The 20,569-nt window shown below is 42.1% G+C and overlaps 1 protein-coding gene across 1 annotated transcript in view; it reads right to left on the minus strand.

Moving 5' to 3' along the window:
- Positions 1-16,761, minus strand: part of LEKR1 (leucine, glutamate and lysine rich 1) — a 543,246-nt gene extending 526,485 nt beyond the window's left edge. The window contains exons 1-2 of the mRNA XM_069213291.1: positions 16,407-16,761; positions 1,961-2,072 (exon numbers count right to left, since the gene is read on the minus strand). Of these exons, the coding sequence (XP_069069392.1) occupies positions 1,961-2,072; positions 16,407-16,411 (117 nt within the window). The 5' untranslated portion in view covers positions 16,412-16,761. The remainder of the gene's footprint in view (positions 1-1,960; positions 2,073-16,406) is intronic.
- Positions 16,762-20,569: the final 3,808 nt, after the last annotated feature.

Here is a 20,569-nt window from a genome sequence, read left to right on the forward strand (position 1 = left end):
GTCAGCGGTTGAGTGGACAGAACCTCCATCCCTGCTGCTGACATCTCAGTATCTGTCGTCGACAGTCCCCTCGTCAATGGTGTTGCTGCTGACAGGACTCTCGTCGACGGTTGCGTCATCGACGGATCTGCCGTCGACAATGGTGGAGTCATCGACGGGTCCCTCGTCGACGGCGCAGGTGTGCTTGTCAACGTTGTTTTCGTCTTTCTCGATGACAGATGCTTCGTCGACGGTAATGCTGCCGTCGACGGATAAGCTACTTCTGCTCCCGCCGTCAACGATGTCTTCGTCGACTATGCCTTTTTGAATATCTTGGCCGTTATGATCGTCGTCGACGACAGTGGTGACGATGTTATAATCATTGGCCATACTGCCATCGTAAACGTGGATGTCTTCGTCGTTGCTGTGACCGTCGACGGTGTCGTCGACGGGGCCGTCGTCGATGGACGTTTTTTGGTGATCTCAGGGGTAGGCCTTACCGGATCACTCGTCGGCGACAGTGACAGAGAGGCACTTTTTGCGGGTGCCTTTTTTGCCACAGGTGTTGTAGGCTCTGACCGAACCTTTTTCAAGAATTTCGCCTGGTGTTCTGAGCTGGCAGTGGTAGGCTCCTGGCGCCCCTGTTTCTCTATAGACTTATGCTTCGCCTTTTTTACCATCTTCCTTGGTGGTTCCTCAGACAGTTCTTCTTTTCCTCCATGACGCTTGAGGGAGCGAGATGATGCTTCACTTTAATCTGAGGATGGGTTTTCCATAGCTTTCTGCTTCTGGAGCCACAACAGAAGCCTACCCTCACGGTCCTTGAGGGTTTTCTAGTCAGAAAAGGTGCGACAGATTTTACAGTCTCTCACGTTGTGGTCAGGATGGAGGCAGTAGATACACTTTTTGTGGGGCTCATCAACGTGAAGTCTCTTCTTCCCACAACTGCCACAATCTCTAAACAGACCTTTCTTAGCCTGCTGAGACATGCTAGAATTGCAAAAGTGAAATCTTCTGAGAGAAAAATTCCTGTCAGAAAAGAATACTGAGCAGAGCACAGGGAGACTCCTTTCACACGACGTGCGGTAGAAAATCTGAGGGAAAGAGCCTCTGTTGGGAGTGTTCTAGAGGGTGTCGACGCCTGATTGGCTGAATTTCAACTTTGGGTCTTTTCTTTGCAAAACGACATGGATAGACTATAAAAGAACATAAGGAGGCCCTTGAGGCCTAGTGTGTAAAATGTACTGCTATATGTATTTCAGGTTACCGTGAGGCTCCCACCTCGACAACGGGGATGATTCAAGCATGTGAATCTATGAAAGATCTAATACTGGAGAATAAAAAAAAAACATAGAAATTCACAAAAAACAAAGGTAACAGGGACGTTATATTTAGATTTTACACACACACACACAAAACCACAGAAATTAAGCAGTTATAGTTATACTTATCTCAAGAAACTAAAACGTAAAGTAACTGCAACTCACGCCCTAAAGTAACTATAACTCGCGCCCTCGCCATGCACTGCTAATTACCCCAGATATTTCAGCACACAAGACATCTTCTACCACATCTTTGATAATATCACTGCAAAACTTTCAGTGAAATTACTGATGAGACATCTGGGTTTGGGGGGAGCACAAGTTACAATTACCTTAGGGCACGAGTTATAGTTATACTTATTTCAAGAAACTGGTATTGCTTACCACGACCTCATTAACAAGTAGCATAAAAATAGAAACAACTGTAGCTTAGTCAGTTATATTGCAACTAAACACTAAAAATGTGGGCTTTGTTCCTTCTGAAGATAGGACTATTGGATCTGAAAAGGATGCAAAAGCATTCTTTTATTACCATTATTACGACAATCTATGTGTTTTTTCATCACATCACTTCAATATAACAGTTAAAATACACTCTTCTTAACTAATCTTTTTATATGTTTTAAATAACTCTGATAGAAGTTAAGTAAATAGCATACCTTTTGTATTTCTTCTGGTAAGGGGTGCATTGGAGTATGCTGATCCATGATGTAATGAGATGTAGTAACTGTGTTTAGGCTTTGGCACACAAACGCATCTGTAGATTGTAAGCTGTTCAAAAATAAGACGCTTTATTCAGGGAAAACACATAACAGTCCCATATAGAGAAAATTAATATATGTTGCATGAGAATTGTTGATTATTTTACTTTCTATTGTCCTTTTGTCAGTTGTACTCCGTTTATAGGATCATTCACTGTTAGATAAATCCTGTTACAGTAACTTGTCTTGTTTTTATAACTCAAAAATCAGACAACACATTACATAGTTCTATCATGAATGCTGGGCTTTTACTTGCTGATATTAAGTGCCCAACTTAGCTTTGCCTCCATCTAGGCCTATTCCCAGGAATCACTAAACCATATTTCCAGAAAGGCCACAAATAGTATTATCCCTAAATAATAGGGGCAGTTGAGCCAATGTAGAGAATGGTGGGTGGTGATGGCCGGCAGGCCTCTGAAGTGCTATCACTTGGGGCCCATAACTGGAGAAGATCCCTGTGCCATGGGGGAAATCGCTGGGGTCACCGTCATAAGTCTGCAGGTGTGATGCTGCTGGATAAATCCCAGGACACCTGCAAGCAATGGGAATTGGGCTACCCTTAAGATTTCCAGGGTTCTTCGGTACCTAAGCACCCCAGGAAATGTAATCCAAAAATGACCAATCAGGGCATGTGCAGGGTTGAAGGGAACCATCAACACTTCTGTAGGCATCTGGGAATTCGTGGACATTTTTTTCCAAATGTATGCACTACAGGCCAGCCACGAATAACCAAGAACTCCCTAAGAGCTCACAGAGGAGAAAACAGAGGGCTACAACCAGCTCAAAGCTGGCAGGTCCTAATTCCACCTCACCACCATTGTTCCTCCCTGCATACCGTGTTAACAACTTGACAACAGGCACTGCCATCAAATTCTGATCAGGTGAGTGTTTGGTAGGCTGCTGTAGGAATTCTGAGTCCCCACCATCAGGAAGGTTAGATCAGTATAGGAAGATACTGCGATCAAAATAAATTATAGAAATGACAGGATGTGTGCTGGAAACCTAGGCGAGTCAAAATGATGTTGACTCAGTTTAGATGCAGTCAGAAAAGAGCCTTGTCTCTTGCACATAGAAGGGTATGTGCTGGAGAAAGATTAAGTGCATTGGGCCAGTAAATGAGAATACCCCATTTTGTGTCTGTTTAGGTTCAAAGCAAGTGACTCTAAAACAACGTGTGACTTAATGTTGGGGTTTTAGAGAACATGAAGAACATAGCTGCTAGAAAAGCAGGCTTATTGATGAGAACATCTCTGTGCGTAATGGAAGAAAGATAAAATAGTACTCAATCATAATTACAGTATTGGTCAAAAGATATGAGTTGACAGACCCATCAGTGGTTTTGAACCAGGTAGCTGTGTTAATTTAGGAGGGATTTATGAGACTTCTGGAATAACTAGTAGAGAATGGACAAAATATATCCACCCTCAGTTTTCGGCATTTATGTTCTAGTTGATTCAGGAGGGAGAGTAGACAAGGTCTATTTTTACGTTTCTGACGAGTTTTTCAGGGATGGAGGGGTGTTATGGTAGCATTAGCTGCCTTGCTCAATTTTGTGAGAAGAACTTGCCTCTAGTCCTGCACAGTAATTTGTCAATCTAAAACACTGCTGGAATTATAGTCTTTATTTGCCTCCATTGAACCAGATGGACTAATACACTGGGAAACCAGAAATCCATTTACTGGAAGCAAAGTATCTCCAAGAAAGATGCATAGGCCAAGGAGGCAGTTGTGACAAAGGTTGTACACAGCATGAGATAGAAGGGGCCTCACAGAGACAAATTACAGAGGTTACCCCAAATAAGTGGGACATGAGGTGCCTGCACGTATGGAGACAGGTGAGAAAACTGAAGGGGGTGGAGCAAGAGCAACAGTGACTTGTTAGGGCAATATAGGGCTGGAGACATGACATTGTGGGCAAAAAAAGGGCAAAGCTTAGAACACAGTTGTAATGGATGTGGATGTAATAGTTAGATGCTAAAAAGACAAGGAAATTTGGAACGAGGTAAAATGCAATCAAACATCAAGGAACCGCAATGTCATGATTGTCAAGCCTCGTGAAAATCACCATTTTCTGTCAACCTCTCTAAGAACAATTTCACAATCAATGTCTTAAAGCTAAATGAGAAGAAACAAGTAAACTCTTATATTAACTTTACAGTTAGTTAATTCTTCGCGGTCTATACATGCTACTTAATCCCCATGCAGCAGAATGTCTCACAAATGAGAATGCCATTCAAAATAAAGTTGCATTATGACGACTATACATTGATGTGCCTTATAAGAAGAAAAAAAAACGGTCATGAAACAATGGCCCTGGACTAATGTTTAATTGATCACTCAGGTGTTAGGTGGATAAGGGTAAATAGAACTTTTTATGGCAAGATCAGGAATATCATGCCCTGCTCAGGTGACCCTCCTCATAGGGCAGATTCAAAGGACTGGGGTCTTTCGGATCGAGGTACTCTAGTAAGGTCTTATTCTGGAGATAATAAGAAGGTTTTCGACATTCAGCTCTTGTCATTTCATGAATATGATCAATCTGTTTAAGGTTGCCCTTGCGCTTAAAAATTAAGTTATCTATTTAACAAATAATTTTTTATTTTAATGTAACCATTCTTGCACCTCATCATATGGCACCTTGTTTCGGAGATCTTGGGACGTTAAACCCAAGTAGTCCTCTGATTCTAGAGATGCAGAGTGGGGAGTAGCCCTGCTAGCGCAGGGGTTTTTAATAAAAATTATTAATGAGTATTCATGTATTCTGAGTAATTGATTTGTGTAGAAAATGTAATAACGTAGAAAATTAATGCACGCATTTGAAAATGTGATTACGATGAGTTGCCGCCAATGTGCACGAAGTATACTTATTGATGGCTTATTAATAAGAAATGTTGCGCATATGTTTGATTAATGTAGTAATGTCATATTAAGGGTTATGCATTATGTATTAACTGTAGGCCTTCACTTAGCGGAGGTCTTGGCTTAGTTGCATGGCCTCATGTCAAGCAGTATTTCTTAACGTTTAATAAAATGGCCATCTTAGAGAATTAAACTGTGATTTTCCACTGTACTGTCTAAATGTGCTCGTTGCTAAAAGTCTTTTCTCATGGGAACCGCTTGCTAGAAGATGCTGTTGTTGCTAAATGTAACATTATGAGTGTGATGTGTGAAAGACTGACTTCCTCAGGAGAAGAACAATAGAGACACTGACTTGAGTATAAGCTGCAACGATATTGTTACCTGACAAGCCAGATGATGAGGACATTACAAGAGAAGCCAATCAGCGACATGTGAATGGAGTAGAAGTAGAATTCATAGATTTTAAGTTTTAGTTTTATTGGACGAAGTATGAACATGCAATCCCTTGACCAATAGAGACTTGGGAATTAGTTTTAGGGAATTTAACTTAACAGAACTGCACTGAGGGAAGACAGCCCTCTGCCTATTTTCTTGCTGGCCGAAAGGTCAATATTTTCTTGTGCGTCTTGACAAGGGACGTACTTAACTTTATTGCTTAAAGACTTTGCGTTTTCTGAACTTTGATGCTGAATCCTGATGCCTTGCTGACCAGGCTGAGGTACTGATGACGAAGGCTATTTTAGCTTGCCAATCTAATTGAAGAGATATATTCTTATACCCATGTGTTTGTTATGCCTAGTTGCTTTTTCTTTCTAGGTACCAACCTCACTGTTGGATAGAGCCATAGTGAGATGTTTTCCAAATTTTTATTTACTAAATTGTTTTGCATGAAGCCCAACATGATGATGCTAATCTGATAGTAGATAAGGATCCTAACTAATAAGAATTTGCTTTAGGGAATAACGTTGATGTATTTCTTTGCTGAATCTAAATGTATGGGATATCGTTGGTTCAGTTATTTTTGTTATTGATTTGCACTGTAACTTTAGAATGTGTAATAGTTCAAGTTTGAGTAGATTGTGTTTTTATTTCGCAGATTTGGACAGCCAGTGATATTTCTGTATGTGTATCATTTGATTTTGAGATTATTTTACGTGACATTAGCGTTGTTAATATAAATAAATAAATATTCTAACTTTTACTAATGTCGTGGTTATTCATGACTGAAAAATCATGGTGTGTGAAAATTACTGACTCCTATTGATTAGTAAGGCTATCGATTATCATTGATTGTTAATGATATTGATTAATTATTGATCTGCATGTACTGGAGTTATGATGGGAACCTTTTAATTGCGAGGCAAAAGGTTCATCGACCTATTCGCGTCCCCTTGTAAGTTTACCTATTAAGGTCAGACGCACTAACAGACCTGCTTCCTCGAATACATCATTACACTGGGCAGAAGGCAACAAACACAAGGCCAACTGACATAGTATTCGTCCTCTGGTGAATTGTTGCAAGCTATAACCTACCCACGAAGCCTTTGCAGATAAATGAACCATTGCTGATAAAAAAAGAACCAAACAATGAGTTCAAGGTTTTATTAAAGCACTGGATCAGGCCTTTATCTTTTCAGTTTTTTGAAATGTATGTAGGAACACTCCCTCTGGGACAATTCCCGGAGGCTATGAATACCACTGCAGCCATTCTGCCCTGGGGCTCAAGCTATGATTTTTACGTGTGAATGCTAGGGCCCTGACAACGGATCCAATTATTATTAGGATGAACATTGTTGCTGAACATCAATGACCACAGCTGCTTTCCAGAGAGGGAATGCCGTTAGAGACGTTAGGGTTAGCTCTGCCTTTGTGTGCATCCCAAGATTTATTTTGCCTTTACTGCTACGTGAGACTGACTTTGATTGAGGTCTGAGGTATGCATTTTTTTAACTCATCTTCCATGGTCCACTGTTCAATTGTATTATTCAGTCTTGTGAGCACACACATGCTTTATTATGGTCTGCTGTCAGGGAAACGGGATGGTGGGAAAAGAAGCACGCACTTTTCATTGAAAGTGAACATCGGTGTTACTTTAAAAGTAGTTAGGCAAGAAATGCAATTTATCTCCTAGTGCTCTCTTATGCACAACACTCGACTTTGCCAGGCAAAGGGATGCCAAGAACAGCTACCTACTGCCAGGATTATAAAGGACATATTAATAAATATGTGTTTAGATCAGCTGGGTAAAGCTTAACATTGCCTCATCTAAGTATTACAAGATGTAATTTACGAAATTAAGCTTCTTATATGGTGCCAGCTTGAGGAGAAATGCATTGCAAGCAGTCTTGGATCTCGTACACTTTGCAGATTCCTTGAACAGACAGAAGAGAAGAGCTGTTCTTTGTTACACCACAGTTTCCATCGGCCTGAATTTGCCTACATGGTAGAAGACAACTCCTCAAAATGCACATGAACCCAAAGGAGTGGTCCACTTTCTGTTGTGTTTTTGGAGCCTCGGGTGCAGGTAGCTGTGGACAAAAGGGAGAGCAGAGGAGTCAGAGACTGCAGTATCTGAAAGCCTGGCTTCTCGTAACACTGTCTTGTGTGTGATGGACATGTGGGGCACACAGTAGACACTTAATTTGCCTGGTCCTGGTCATTTGGCACCTAGATAGAAAAGGCCTGAAGAACCCTCCACCTGCTTTGTCGAGAGCTTGAGTGTCTGGCTGTTGGAGCTCAGCCTTCCCAGGCCTATACTGCCTGCCAACTGAAGAGCAGGGATGAACCAGCGAAGCATGCCCAGTTTTCACCCTCTGTACCAACTTCAAATGCGCACATAAGGATAAAGCCAAACTCTTTTTGAAAGTTACGACGTTTAACTAACCATAGGCTTAGATGTCAGCATATGAAATGGAAAGCCTATAACAAAGCAGCAGGGTAATGTAGAAGATAATGTGCCAGGGCAAAGTGAGGTCAAAACACCGCTACCCCACCAGAGTCCTAGGGCCATATGTACGAACACTTTTTCCCATAGACACAGAATGGGGAAAAACCTTTGCTACATCTGGCCCCTAGTTCACACTCAAGTAATAAAACAAACCTGAGCACCCACTGTTATTTATCTTACGTCGAGTAATAAGGCAACATATTTTCAAGTCTTCAATTCTTTTGAGTCATCCCATAAAGTCTCTTTCTTGCAGATACATCCGTTTTTGGAACAAAGATTTGCAATCTAAAGGGATACTCATAGAAACCCAACATTGGTTCATTCACAGGAGACTGAGTAGTCTGCAGTGAAAACCACAACTGAGGGTGAAATTAAAGGGGCAGGACACGACTGTAGAAGAGAGTATTAAGCCAGTGGTAGTGGACTACAAAATATTATGGCTCCAAAGTTCATTATTGCACGACTGAGCCTTTGTTCCATACACAGATGTATCTGCATGGTTCAGAATCATTTGGAAGATTCAAAAGAACTGAAGCATAAACGATGTATGTTGTTTCATTAATTGCTGTCAAATATATGCGAGTGGTTGCTTCCACACTGCTTCAAATTTTACACATTCGCCCTCATCCTATTATGTTGTGTAAGTCACCTGATGTGCTTTGTGGCCACTGAGAGTTGTGCAGTGACGAGGATAAAGTGAACACCGACTCAAAGGACTGACACACATCTACCATTTTTTTCAACACCACAGATGTGTGAGAAACAGTCTTGGCTGGATGAGACGACTTACTGGACGCTTCTGTGAAAAGAATTTCGATGTGGAATTTGATATTTTTCTAGTCGTTTCCGATACTACTTGTTCACCACAAATATTCCCAAATCAAATTGTCTTAAGCTGGTGTCCTTTGAAGACGATATCCAAATGTTTTGTAACCTATTAAATCAGCAGTGTGAACAGCACTCAGCAACTTTAGACGTTCAGTTTCCTTGTGAATTAGGACCTTATCAATATCTAGACTTCATTGGGTATCTCTTTTGTCTGAAAGATGGTGGTTATCTCATTAGAAAGAACGTTAATACTGCAACAAATTCTTGTCACCGGTCTCAGAAATGACTAGCATCAGGCAGATAAGGGTACATGCGCAGGGATGTCGGTGATGACAACAGCAACAGCGAATGTGGGCTCAATTACACCTACAACCTTTGGTAAACCAACCTGTAACAATTTGGGGCCCAGGAGTACAGATTTTGGACTCCTAGTGACTGACACAGGGAATGACATTGGTGTTACAGTGGGGGCTAGAGCTCTGTCATATCGAGAAAGGGATCTCTGTCTCTAATTCTGCCCCTCATCCTCACATCAGATGCCAATTTCCTATGATGTGAAGTCAACGGGGATCAATTCAGCTCAGGAGAAGTGGTATTTCGTTGAGTGTCACCAGATTCCATCTGCCAATAGCAATGTCTAAGGTCGTAGTGAATCTCCTTTTCTACTCAGTAGTTTATCTTATGATAAAATGAAAAACAGATCATATCAGCACGATTATCCCTCCTTTGCACTGCTATCCATTCATCGTGTTTCAACACATCAATTAGGTTTTCAGGTCCGGGTTGCTAGAGTCATTCATATCCCCGACTAGACAGTCCATTTCAGGACTAAGGTTCTGATAGAATCGGATGCTCTCTCCTTTCTCTGACAATGGGACATATTTACAAGGTGCATATTGTAGTATATAAATAGTAATACTACAATAGTATTGTTAACTTAATACAAAATTATATTCACATACCTATGCGAGGAGACCTCCACCCTGACTGCGGAAATCACTGCACATGTAAACATACATTTTATTAGTAATTGTGGGAGAGACAGAGGGAAATGACTTGAAAATAGTGAATATTTACTATCAAAGGGGAGGAGTTAAACATGGAGTAAGGAGTTTTAAGGAGGTGTTTAGTAATGGACAAGCACCCACCAACAAAAGAGTAAACCCTTTCTTATTCAAAAACTGCCTTTCAATAGTTACTACAGCTACAAGGGACCCACAACAGGTGTAAATGCACACAAGCTCAGAGCTAGAGTAAGCCCAACACCACCCATGACCACTCACAGCTACTGCAACACCCTGCCATAGAAAATATGAAAGTAAGGATTTAAAATAAAACCCCAAAGAATCTAATGTTAAAATAAAAGAAATAACTTAAACTGTTTCAAAATGTAAATACATTTTATGTAATGTTAAACAAGTTTAAAAATAAAAACAGAATTACTCATTTATATTTTATTAACCCTTTTTAAACATAAACATTAACGTAACATTAATATTTGTTAAAAATAGTTACATTGCTGTTAATGAATTCTGCACATCATCTGTAATAAGTATGGATACATCATTTTTTTACTTTAGGTTAGATTTTTTTATTTTATATTAAGTTTCTGAAAAATAATTCTATTTTAAATTTAATCTAGTCAAAATAATACATGTTTTCTTTTAAACGTTAATAATGCTATAGCTTTTTAATATTACTCTACATTTAAAATAAATATGAAGTTATTTAACATTAATATTCAACCCAAAAATATTTTATCTCTTTTTTTCTCCAAATTTTAATAAACTTTGCAATATACTTTACCGTATGGAAGTCACCTCCACGGTGGCAGAGATCATTGCCTACACGTGAAAGGTTGCAAGTAGTAACTTTACACTCGTAAATTGGGCTTAACATCCCGAATTCAGGCGGGGGTGGACATTTATGTCTTCATTTTTTAATAACTTTGCATTCGCAAATGATGAATAGCTCAAAGTAGCAAAGTTACTCAAGTGTTGCAGAAAATGGTACATGTGTAGATTTAATAAAGTCTAAATTTGTCATTGCAAATAGCCCAATGAGTGATTTACTATTTGGTTTTCTCTCCGGTGGTGAAGATGATTATTGAGAAGTCAGTCACCCTGATCCTAGTGGCTTCATTTTTGCCATACCACAGTTGGCTTTATGGTTGAGATGCTAAGCAAATGGCAATCCATTTTGTCAACACCTGCCTCCATTCCCCAAGCCTCAGTCAATCTCTCCCTCATCAAGTCATAATGCATTTCAGTTCTCTGGCTTGGAAGATCAGAGGTCGGGGTCACATTCCGAGGCTACTCAAAAGACTGAACTATTTCTTTTCAGAATGCAAAAAACCTTCAATAAGAGGAAACTACAAAAGGAATGGGGCCTTTCATCTACTGGTTTAGTAACAAGCTTCTCCATTGCAACCACTGCCTGCCTCTCAGACCTGCAGTTTCTCAGATAGCTCATTGAGAAAGGATTAGCCAACCCACTCCTTTGTTGCTATTTGGCAGGTAACCTGTCTTTGAGGTAAGGGTGGGGGTCTGTGTCTGAAATTAAAACTTTAGCTACATGACTCCCGCAAAATTTCTGTAACATGGATCATATATTTTATCCATCTGTGCCTTGCTGGAATTACCTTCAGTGCTGAAGGCTGCTCCTCTTGAGCCACTAAAGAGAGGCCCTCTCACTTGGGCCACAGCAAATTAAGAAGCTTTTGTGGTCACCAATACCTATCAGTAGATTTCTTAAGCTAAGCTTGGAGGCCAGGTCCTTCATTTCATGCCAAGGCTTGGTTAAAGCCTGAGGTGGAAGATAAAACTTGATCATGTGATTTGCTTCTCCTATTCAGTCAGATGATGAGGGGGCCCTTCACTTCTTGGATGTGTGAAGAGCAATTCTACTCTATTTGAAAAATAAATTACCTCCTTTAGTTCTTCAGAGTCACCTTTGCTTGTCTTTGGACTGGTAGGAGAAGGGTAAAGACCTTCTTCTACCCCCACTGGCTTCTCTATCAAGTCTGGCTTTGTGAATGTCATGAGTTAGCAGCTGCTATTTTTCCCCAGTTAATCTGGCTTGTTCTCCTATAGGCAGAGGAGGCTGATCTCATAGGGAAAATACAAGTGTTTTTTCTTATTCTAGAACTTTGCAAAGCATAAACTCAACATTATCATTTGGAAGTACCTAGCATGACAGAGACATTCTCTGAGAAATCGTTTTTGCTGTAGACGCTTGACTGTCCTTTCCACAACTGTGTTACCTATTGCATGGAAAGGCAAAGCCAGGCAGCATGCAGAACCATAACATTTTCACAGCTTCGCATACTTACCAGCTTTTCCACCAACTGGTCAAGTATTCTGCATTTGGAGACTTGGGAGAAGAACTGTGATGATGGGCAACCGATGGTACAGTGCTAGGTACAGCCTGGGTGACTGCAGGGCCACCAGTCTCCTGTAAGAGGTGAAGGAAGGTTCACTTCTCCAGAAATGTAAGAGACCAAAATGCTGGATGCAGATAAGGCACTCAAAGATGTGGTGATGATAAATGAAAGGGACACAACTTGGAACTGGAGGGCTGACGTGACCACACTCAGCAGCAGTGAGACAGGGCATAATTCTGAGACTGGCTGAATGACTGTTGTGGCTTAATCAGAGACACACCATGCTACAGATCAAAGTGTGAAACAGTGCACAGCCAGAAGTGCTTACATGAGGAGATTTCCACAGATGGAAAGGCAGGGCTTCCAGTTCCTCCCAGGAAATGGGTTTCGAAATGACTCCAAACTGGTACTAAAAAGCAGGAGGTAGGAGGGGAATAAACAGCTAAAAGGGACAGACAAGTATCAAAACAGGAAATATGGGTATAGAGAAGCAGGTGACCAAGCATGTCTGCTCTAGTAATTTTTTTGAAGGAGAAAAGGGGGATGATGGGGCACTGGACATGATTGTGAAACATTTAGACAAGGATAAGTAAATAGGATCAGCAGTAGAGTCACGAATAGTGACATTAGAACACAAAGGGCCTGATTCTAACTTTGGAGGACGGTGTTAAACCGTCCCAAAAGTGGCGGATATACCACCTACCGTATTACGAGTCCATTATATCCTATGGAACTTGTAATACGGTAGGTGGTATATCCGCCACTTTTGGGACGGTTTAACACCGTCCTCCAAAGTTAGAATCAGGCCCAAAGTGTTCTTATGGAGGTTGTGGTGACCACACTAGAGAACCTGGGACAGACAACACTGAACTGGATTAAAGTGACTGAAAAGGAACTACAGCAGACTTTAAACAAAGTTTACTTAGTACAAAGTTCTGACTGGAGGCTGACGCAGAAGCTTCTGAGAAAAGGATTTGTGAGCTTGGGTATCCATCCCTGGTGTTTGAAGTTGATGTGGCTGAAACATCGAGAGACTTCTTTGTGGCCAACTTGACTCATTGCAATGTTGAGATGATGGTTGTGGGAAATTTCAGGACAACTGTTTCTATGTTGTGCAGTGTTTAGTGTATTTTCAGAGGGACTGCCTTTTTGTTGATTTCTCTAAAAAAACAATACTGAGATCAGAATCATGGATATTTTATTGACAAGTGCTGTTTTCTGGTGTCCTTGCAGGGTGAACGGTGTCCTGCTTGGGATGTCATCGGACAGAAAGTACTGTGGCAAAGAAGGGAAGCAAGCAGTTAATAGCCTGCTTAATTGCCAGTAATCTTCATTACTGTTAGACAGCCTCCTAGCCAGAATCCTATGAGCACCCCTTGTGGTTCAACTCTGAGCGGAAGCTTGGATATGGCAAAATACAAGCATGAATAGGAAAAGATCTTAAGGGGTGGACAATGGCAAACAGTATGGTAAGGACCCCATTCCCTGGTGGACTCTGTAGTCTTATTTCTATTATTATGTTTAGAAATAATAATACTTAGACTTATAGATGGGTAACTGAACAACACATATGTTTTGCACACATGGGGCTATTGGTGACATCAAATACACAAGCAGGGCAAAGACTGGGTTATGGGCTATCAATGATACCACAGAGAACACGGAGATAAAAAAACATCCCCTTTATACACAATTACCCATGCACAGGTTTCTAATAGTATGTATGGTCTCAGACCCTCTTCCCCTCTACAGGCGAGCAGTGCAGTATCAGAGAAATAACTGAGGAGCAATAACCAACCTTGCGTCTTGCTACCCAGTATACCACCAGTTTTGCATTAGACCCCTCTCCCCCAAATTTAAAAACTGACCTGGTGTGCTGCCACTCAACTCCACCCCACCAACTTGTGCATCATTTTTCTTGCTAATGTGCAAATATTGTGAATATTACCTAGGGTCCTGCCACTAACCTTCACTAGGTAAATGGCATCCTGCCACCCACAGCACCTTCCATCCCCTTCCCATCTTGAAGCTATGCTTTAGAGCCCTTTGAGAACTGCTCTCATCTGTGTGGTCTCTATTTTTAAGTCAGCGCGGGACAACTGAGACCGGCAGCAGAAATTGGAAACAGAAATTTGTGGTGCAGGACACACTTATCACAATGTTTAGCAAGGGAGGGGAAGTCACCAGTGTATGGAGTCCGAAATCCCCGTGAGGACCCAAACTTGTCAATGCTTTGTTTCTTAGACTGTGAGTCTCACACATAGCAGAGCTAACAATGTTTTATCATAGTAAGCAAGAACTGATTTGTTGCCTTTGAGATCTACAGTGTGAGTAAGATGGTTCATAGACATTTAAATATTCTCAAATTTCTACATCCTTCTGAAAGAGGATGATTCTGAAACAGCAATTGATGGAATTTCTTTGCTTCGTCGCAGATGTATTTCTCAAACTTGCAACCACCTACACACGCTCACATACCTTTCATATGTGGATCAGTTGTCACAAGTGCTTTCTAGCGAGTTGAATGGAATTTACATGATCGAAAATCCACATTCTTCTGAGGAAGAACATCCACCTGCAGTCTTTCAGACCAACATATGTAAATGTTTAGGGATTCAAAGGAGATGCACTCAGTGGCAGGTACCATGAATTACATCATCAATACTCTTGTGAAATTCTCCTTAATACTTCCTACAGAGAAGGAGAGCTCAAAAGTTTTGATCCACTAGAATAATTTGGAACCCAGGTTCTAACACTCATATCAAAGTGTTCAGAGTCCAAGCAAGTACCCCTGTGGAGAGCAGCACTAACTTTACTGTCACTCTGATAGCACTGTTGTCTTGATATACGGATGGCCAACGTTGGAGGACATTACAGAAGGATAGATAATAGTCCACTATGCATGTACACAGACATACCTGTCAACGCACACGCATTTGGCAGGTGTCACCAGCTTTTTACTTCTATTCACACACCTGACTAACAATTGCATCCATTGGCTTTGAGTACCTCACTTTTCAAATCTATATCACACGCCAACACGTGTTCATTCTCCATTGACCTTAGTGGAATCACACTCTTAAAACCGGACTTCCACTGCATTTTAGAGACAAGAGAGTGGTTGAAGTGGGCTGCCTGTGCTGGTACACCGAGGGAGGTGCAGACAGATAAACAAGCCTTCCTACCAGGGTGCTGCAACCTGAAATAAATTTAATTGTGCGCAAACTGATTAATTTGCAATTTCAAAGGGTGCTTGGAAGTCGGTATTGGCTTTAATTGATGAAATCACTTGAAGTTTCTTGATAAAACAGATCTATTCTTTTTGAGTGGTATTGCAAGGGAGTCACCATCTGATTTGTGAAATGTGTGCTTTTGAAAAACTGTTATAAAAAATTGCACTCAGTTTGGGTATTACTAAAATCTATATGTTGGAGGCCCTTTTATCTTAAACCTTTTTGCACATTTTATAGCAGCCCAACTTCTACTGTGTGTGATGCAGGTTTAAAATAATGAATTACACATTCACAGAGATTAATGTCACAGACTAGGACCCTGTAGCACTAAACATACACAAGTCTGTATTTTCCAGTGTATCAACCATGTTTCAATTCTGTGGCTCTCTAATTACAGACACAGACGTACGCAGTGCATCAATAGATGGTTCATAATGTACAATAGTGTGTTTCACACTGATTCACTTAACTTTCAATTATTTTTCATTTGAGATCCATAAAAGTTGCAGGATATTTTGTTTTGTTTATTAGCCACGCCTTTGACCGCGCCCAAAAGCTCACTTACCCTGCTCCCATTTTCGCACAGCATCACAATTCCAAATCTTTTTTTTAATGCACTTTGCCCACTGGGCAAGATGTTGACAGGTATGCGGCGAAGACATTCTTGCTGCAAGTGTACGATGCCAGTAAGAAGAGGACTATGTAAAACAAAATAGGGTCAATAAATTCCGTACACTCTGAGAGATTGGTAGTTGTATGATAAGGTTACAAGATGGCCTTGTTATAAGGGTCACTCCATTCAAATGCAGACTTTACTTTTAGTTTAAAGGTGTGTCTGTTCCTTGAGTTCAATTGAAAATAACTGAAACTAGAAATCCCAGAATGCCTTGAGCTCTAAAAGTAAAGTCCAGGGCTGGAAGATGGACATGGCGTTTTCGGGTGGTCCTTGGAAAATGACCTTGTGCTGTACAATATCATTGTTACATTAAACACAGCTTCACAAAGTATATTGGAAGAAATTAAAATTTCCCCATTTTACAAAATACGCACACAAGGTCCTGCATTATCTTTTAAAATAAAAGTTCAGTCACTTACCTCATTAGCTTTGGCTGACTGTCTCTGTTTGGAAGGTTCCCTCCCTCAGCCCCAAAACACAACGAGCTGTTGGAAAGCAATTGCTGACTAAAAGTCCAGGCTTGCAATGGGAAAGTACATTTTGAACAGGGACGGTGGCTCAAACTTCATAAATTGCTAACCAATGCTGACGGTTAAGAAACCTGATTTACGCCTCGAAAGAGGGCGAACAGTACTATAATTGCCAGTAAATCTTTACAGACATCTAGAACGGCAAAGGAATCGTCGCAATGACCTCATCTATATGTAGACGTAGACTCAATAAAATCGCGAAGCCAGACCTTAATTATTGAGATTTTTTTAAATGCTAAACTACTGAGAAAATCGTCGGTCTCAAGTGAAAACTTTGCAGGAGGATAAGCAGGCTCTCACGCCTTTTCAGGTTCCCTTGGCAACCGCGTGGGAGACAGGGGCGGAGCATCTCTCGCAGAAACCCGGAACAGCAACTCTGTCTGTCTTAAAGAGATAAGAACAAAACCTTTTTAGAAGGTATTCCCGAGAATCGGATATGATGTGGGTGCAGCTAAATAAACGTACATTCCTCTAAATTGAAGTCCAATTCTATATCAGGACCGGAGGCTCAGATTATGCTATCTCTTTCTTTACTGAGCCAACTCAGCAGCCAATCAAAATACAATAAACAAAAAACTACATTTCCCAAGATGCCCAAGACCAGGCATCACATGTACCAATCACAGATAGTGACCTTAGCCCACATAAACCGTAACCCCAAACGTCACATCCTCTTTCTTTGCTGCTTCGCAGCAGATAAGTAACTTTTACCTTTTCTCTATTTGTATTGCATTGCGATATTGTTATCCCCTTCGTTGCCAGGCCTTTTCCCTCTCCTGTGCCGAGCCTTTTTTTGGCTATTTGGGGCAGTTCGCGCTTAGGCCCTCATAACTTTTTGTTCACATAAGCTACCCAGGCCAAATTTGCGTCCTTTTTTTCCCAACATCCTATGGATTCTAGAGGTACCCAGACTTTGTGGGTTCCCCTGAAGGAGACCAAGAAATTAGCCAAAATACGGTGAACATTTTTTATTTTATTTTTTAAATGGGAAAAAAGGGCTGCAGAAGGCAGCTTGTGGTTTTTTCCCTGAAAATGGCATCAACAAAGGGTTTGCGGTGGCAAGATCACCATCTTCCCAGCTTTCAGGAACAGGCAGACTTGAATTGGAAACCCCAGTTTTTCAATACAATTTTGACATTTTACTGGGACATACCCCCTTTTTACTATTTTTTGTGCTTTCAGCCTCCTTCCAGTTAGTGACCAAAATGGGTGAGAAACCAATGCTGGATCCCAGAAAGCCAACCATTTCTGAAAAGTAGACAAAATTCTGAATTCAGCAAGGGGTCATTTGTGTACATCCTACAAGTGTTTCCTACAGAAAATAACAGCTGAAATAAACAAATATTGAAATTGAGGTAAAAAAACAGCCATTTTTCTCCACGTTTTACTCTGTAACTTTTTCCTGCGATGTCAGATTTTTTAAAGCAATATACCGTTACGCAAGCTGGACTCTGCTGGTTGCGGGGATACATAGGGCTTGTAGGTTCATCAAGAACTCTAGGTACCCAGAGCCAATAAATGAGCTGCACCTTGCAATGGGTTTTTATTCTATACCAGGTATACAGCAATTAATTTGCTGAAATATAAAAAGTGAAAATTAGGTATCAAAAAAACCTTTGGATTTCCAGAATGGCCACAAGATAAGGTGTTGAGAAGCAGTGGTTATTTGCACATCTCTGAATTCTGGGGTGGCCATACAAGCATGTGAATTACATGTCATTTCTCAAATAGACGTCTTTTTTTACACACTGCCTTATATTTGGAAGGAAACAATGTAGAGAAAGACAAGGGGTAATAACACTTGTTTTGCTATTCTGTGTTTCCCCAAGTCTCCCGATAAAAATGGTACCTCACTTGTGTGGGTAGGCCTAGCGCCCACGAAAGGAAATGGCTCAAAACACAACTTGGACACATCACATTTTTTTCACAGAAAACAGAGGTGTTTTTTGCAAAGTGCCTACCTGTGGATTTTGGCCTCTAGCTCAGCTGGCCCGGGGGGGGCAGAAATGGCCTAAAATAAATTCCCCCCCCAACCCCCCTGGGGAGCGACCCTTGCGTACGGGATCGCTCCCCTGCGTGACATTGGCGCAAAAAAAAGATCCCCGGTGCCTAGTTGTTTAAGCCACCCCTAGGGGGCAGATTGACCTAAATTCGTCCGATTTGCCCCCAAGAGGGGCAGAAAAGGCCTAAATACAATTTGCCCCTCCAGGGGAGCGACCCTTGCCTAAGGGGTTGCTCCCCATCTGTAAAACATCAACAACAACAACAACAAAAATCCCCGGTGCCTAGTGGTTTCTGCCCCCCTTGGGGGCAGATCGGCCTAATTAAAATAGGCTGATCTGCCCCCCAGGGGGGCAGAAATGGCCTAAAATAAATTTGCCCCCAGGGGAACGACCCTTGCCTAAGGGATCGCTCCCCTTGTGTGAAATTCCCGGAAAAAAAACCAACTCCCTGGTGTCTAGTGGTTTCTGTTCCCCTTGGGGGCAGATTGGCCTCATAAAAATAGGCCAATCTGCCCCCAAGGGGGGGCAGAAATGGCCTAAATATTATTTGCCTCCTAGGGGAGCGACCCTTACCTAAGGGGTCGCTCCCCACCTCAAAAATACAAAAGAAAACAAAAACAAAATAAAACAAAAAAAAAGCTCCCTGGTGCCTAGAGGTTTCTGCCCCCCCCCACCCCCACCCCCCGGGGGCAGAAAAGGCCTTTAAAAAAAATGCCCCCCCTGGGAGCGACCCTTGCCCAAGGGGTCGCTCCCCTTGTGTGAAAACGCGTAAAAAAAAAACTTCACGCCCTTCCATCCCTGCCTTGGCGGGGTGGGAGGGAACCCCACAGAGGGAGCGCTAGCGCTCCCTCTGGGCACACGAGCACTGTGCCTCAGGGCACAACCATCACGTCCTGGGCACAGAAGGGGTTATAGACTAATTATATTTACTCTAAATCAAGCAACGCGATTCCGCTCGCTTTTTATGTGGTTTTGATGTGTTTTGTATAGTTTTCGGCATTCTGCCGATCATACGCTTTGTTATTGATAGTTTGGTTAAAACGGGAGCGGGAGTGCTGTACACCCTATGCGCGTAGTCTGTTTACAGTGGCAACGAGTGTTGCCGAGCGCGCGCGCTTTTGCGAGCCGATCTCCTTTCCCTAAGTAATTTGAGGAGATCGGCTCGTTTCTGCTAGCGCGTCTGGGCATTTAGGGGGTCATTCCAACCCTGGCGGTCGGTGTAAAGGCGGCGGCCAACCCGCAAACAGGCAGGCGGCCCAAAAAATGGAATTCCGACCCTGCCGGGAACCGCCAACACAGCCCGCCACTTTACCACTCCGACCGCCACGGCGGTACAGACAAGCAGCGCGGCGGTCACCGCCAACAGACAGGCGGCAGACAATGTACCGCCCACCCTATCACAACTCACCAATCCGCCAACTTTTCCGGGGCGGGAGCCCCGCCGATAAAAACACGGCGGAAACAGACTTCGAACGGGAAAACGCTCACCTCCATACACCCCACGAGGAATCTGGACAGCATGGAACCCGAACTACACATCCTACCAGCTATTGTCTACCTGCTCCTCTACCAGGAGCACGAACGCCGGCGCAGAAAACAACGGTGAGTACTGCACCTACGACACAGGGGAGGGGGGAGGCAAAAAATTACGGGGACACACACACGCCACACACCCACCCCCACCCTCACCCACTACAACACACGCATCAATCGAGAGCAACAAGTCAGAGTGACACCCCCCAACCCCCCCGGAAGAATGCAAAGACAAAATAAAATGATCATTAAAAGTGAAGTATATTATAGCATAATTGAAGTTAAGTGAAATATGAAAATATAAATAAAATATATTACATCATGAACAATATATACATAGGTCAAAAGTCCGGCCCATATTGGCTATCATCCATTGTTCGTGGGCCAATGGGCCTAAACACATGGGCAAAGCCCACACACGAGACCCGATTCAATTGGAGATAACACTGCAGGGGCATCAGATAGTAAAACTACAGGAACCTCAGGGGGAAGGGAAGGGGGGCACCTCAGCCAGTT

The sequence above is a fragment of the Pleurodeles waltl genome, chromosome 11, assembly GCF_031143425.1.
Source record: "Pleurodeles waltl isolate 20211129_DDA chromosome 11, aPleWal1.hap1.20221129, whole genome shotgun sequence".
Classification (NCBI taxonomy): Eukaryota; Metazoa; Chordata; class Amphibia; order Caudata; family Salamandridae; genus Pleurodeles; species Pleurodeles waltl.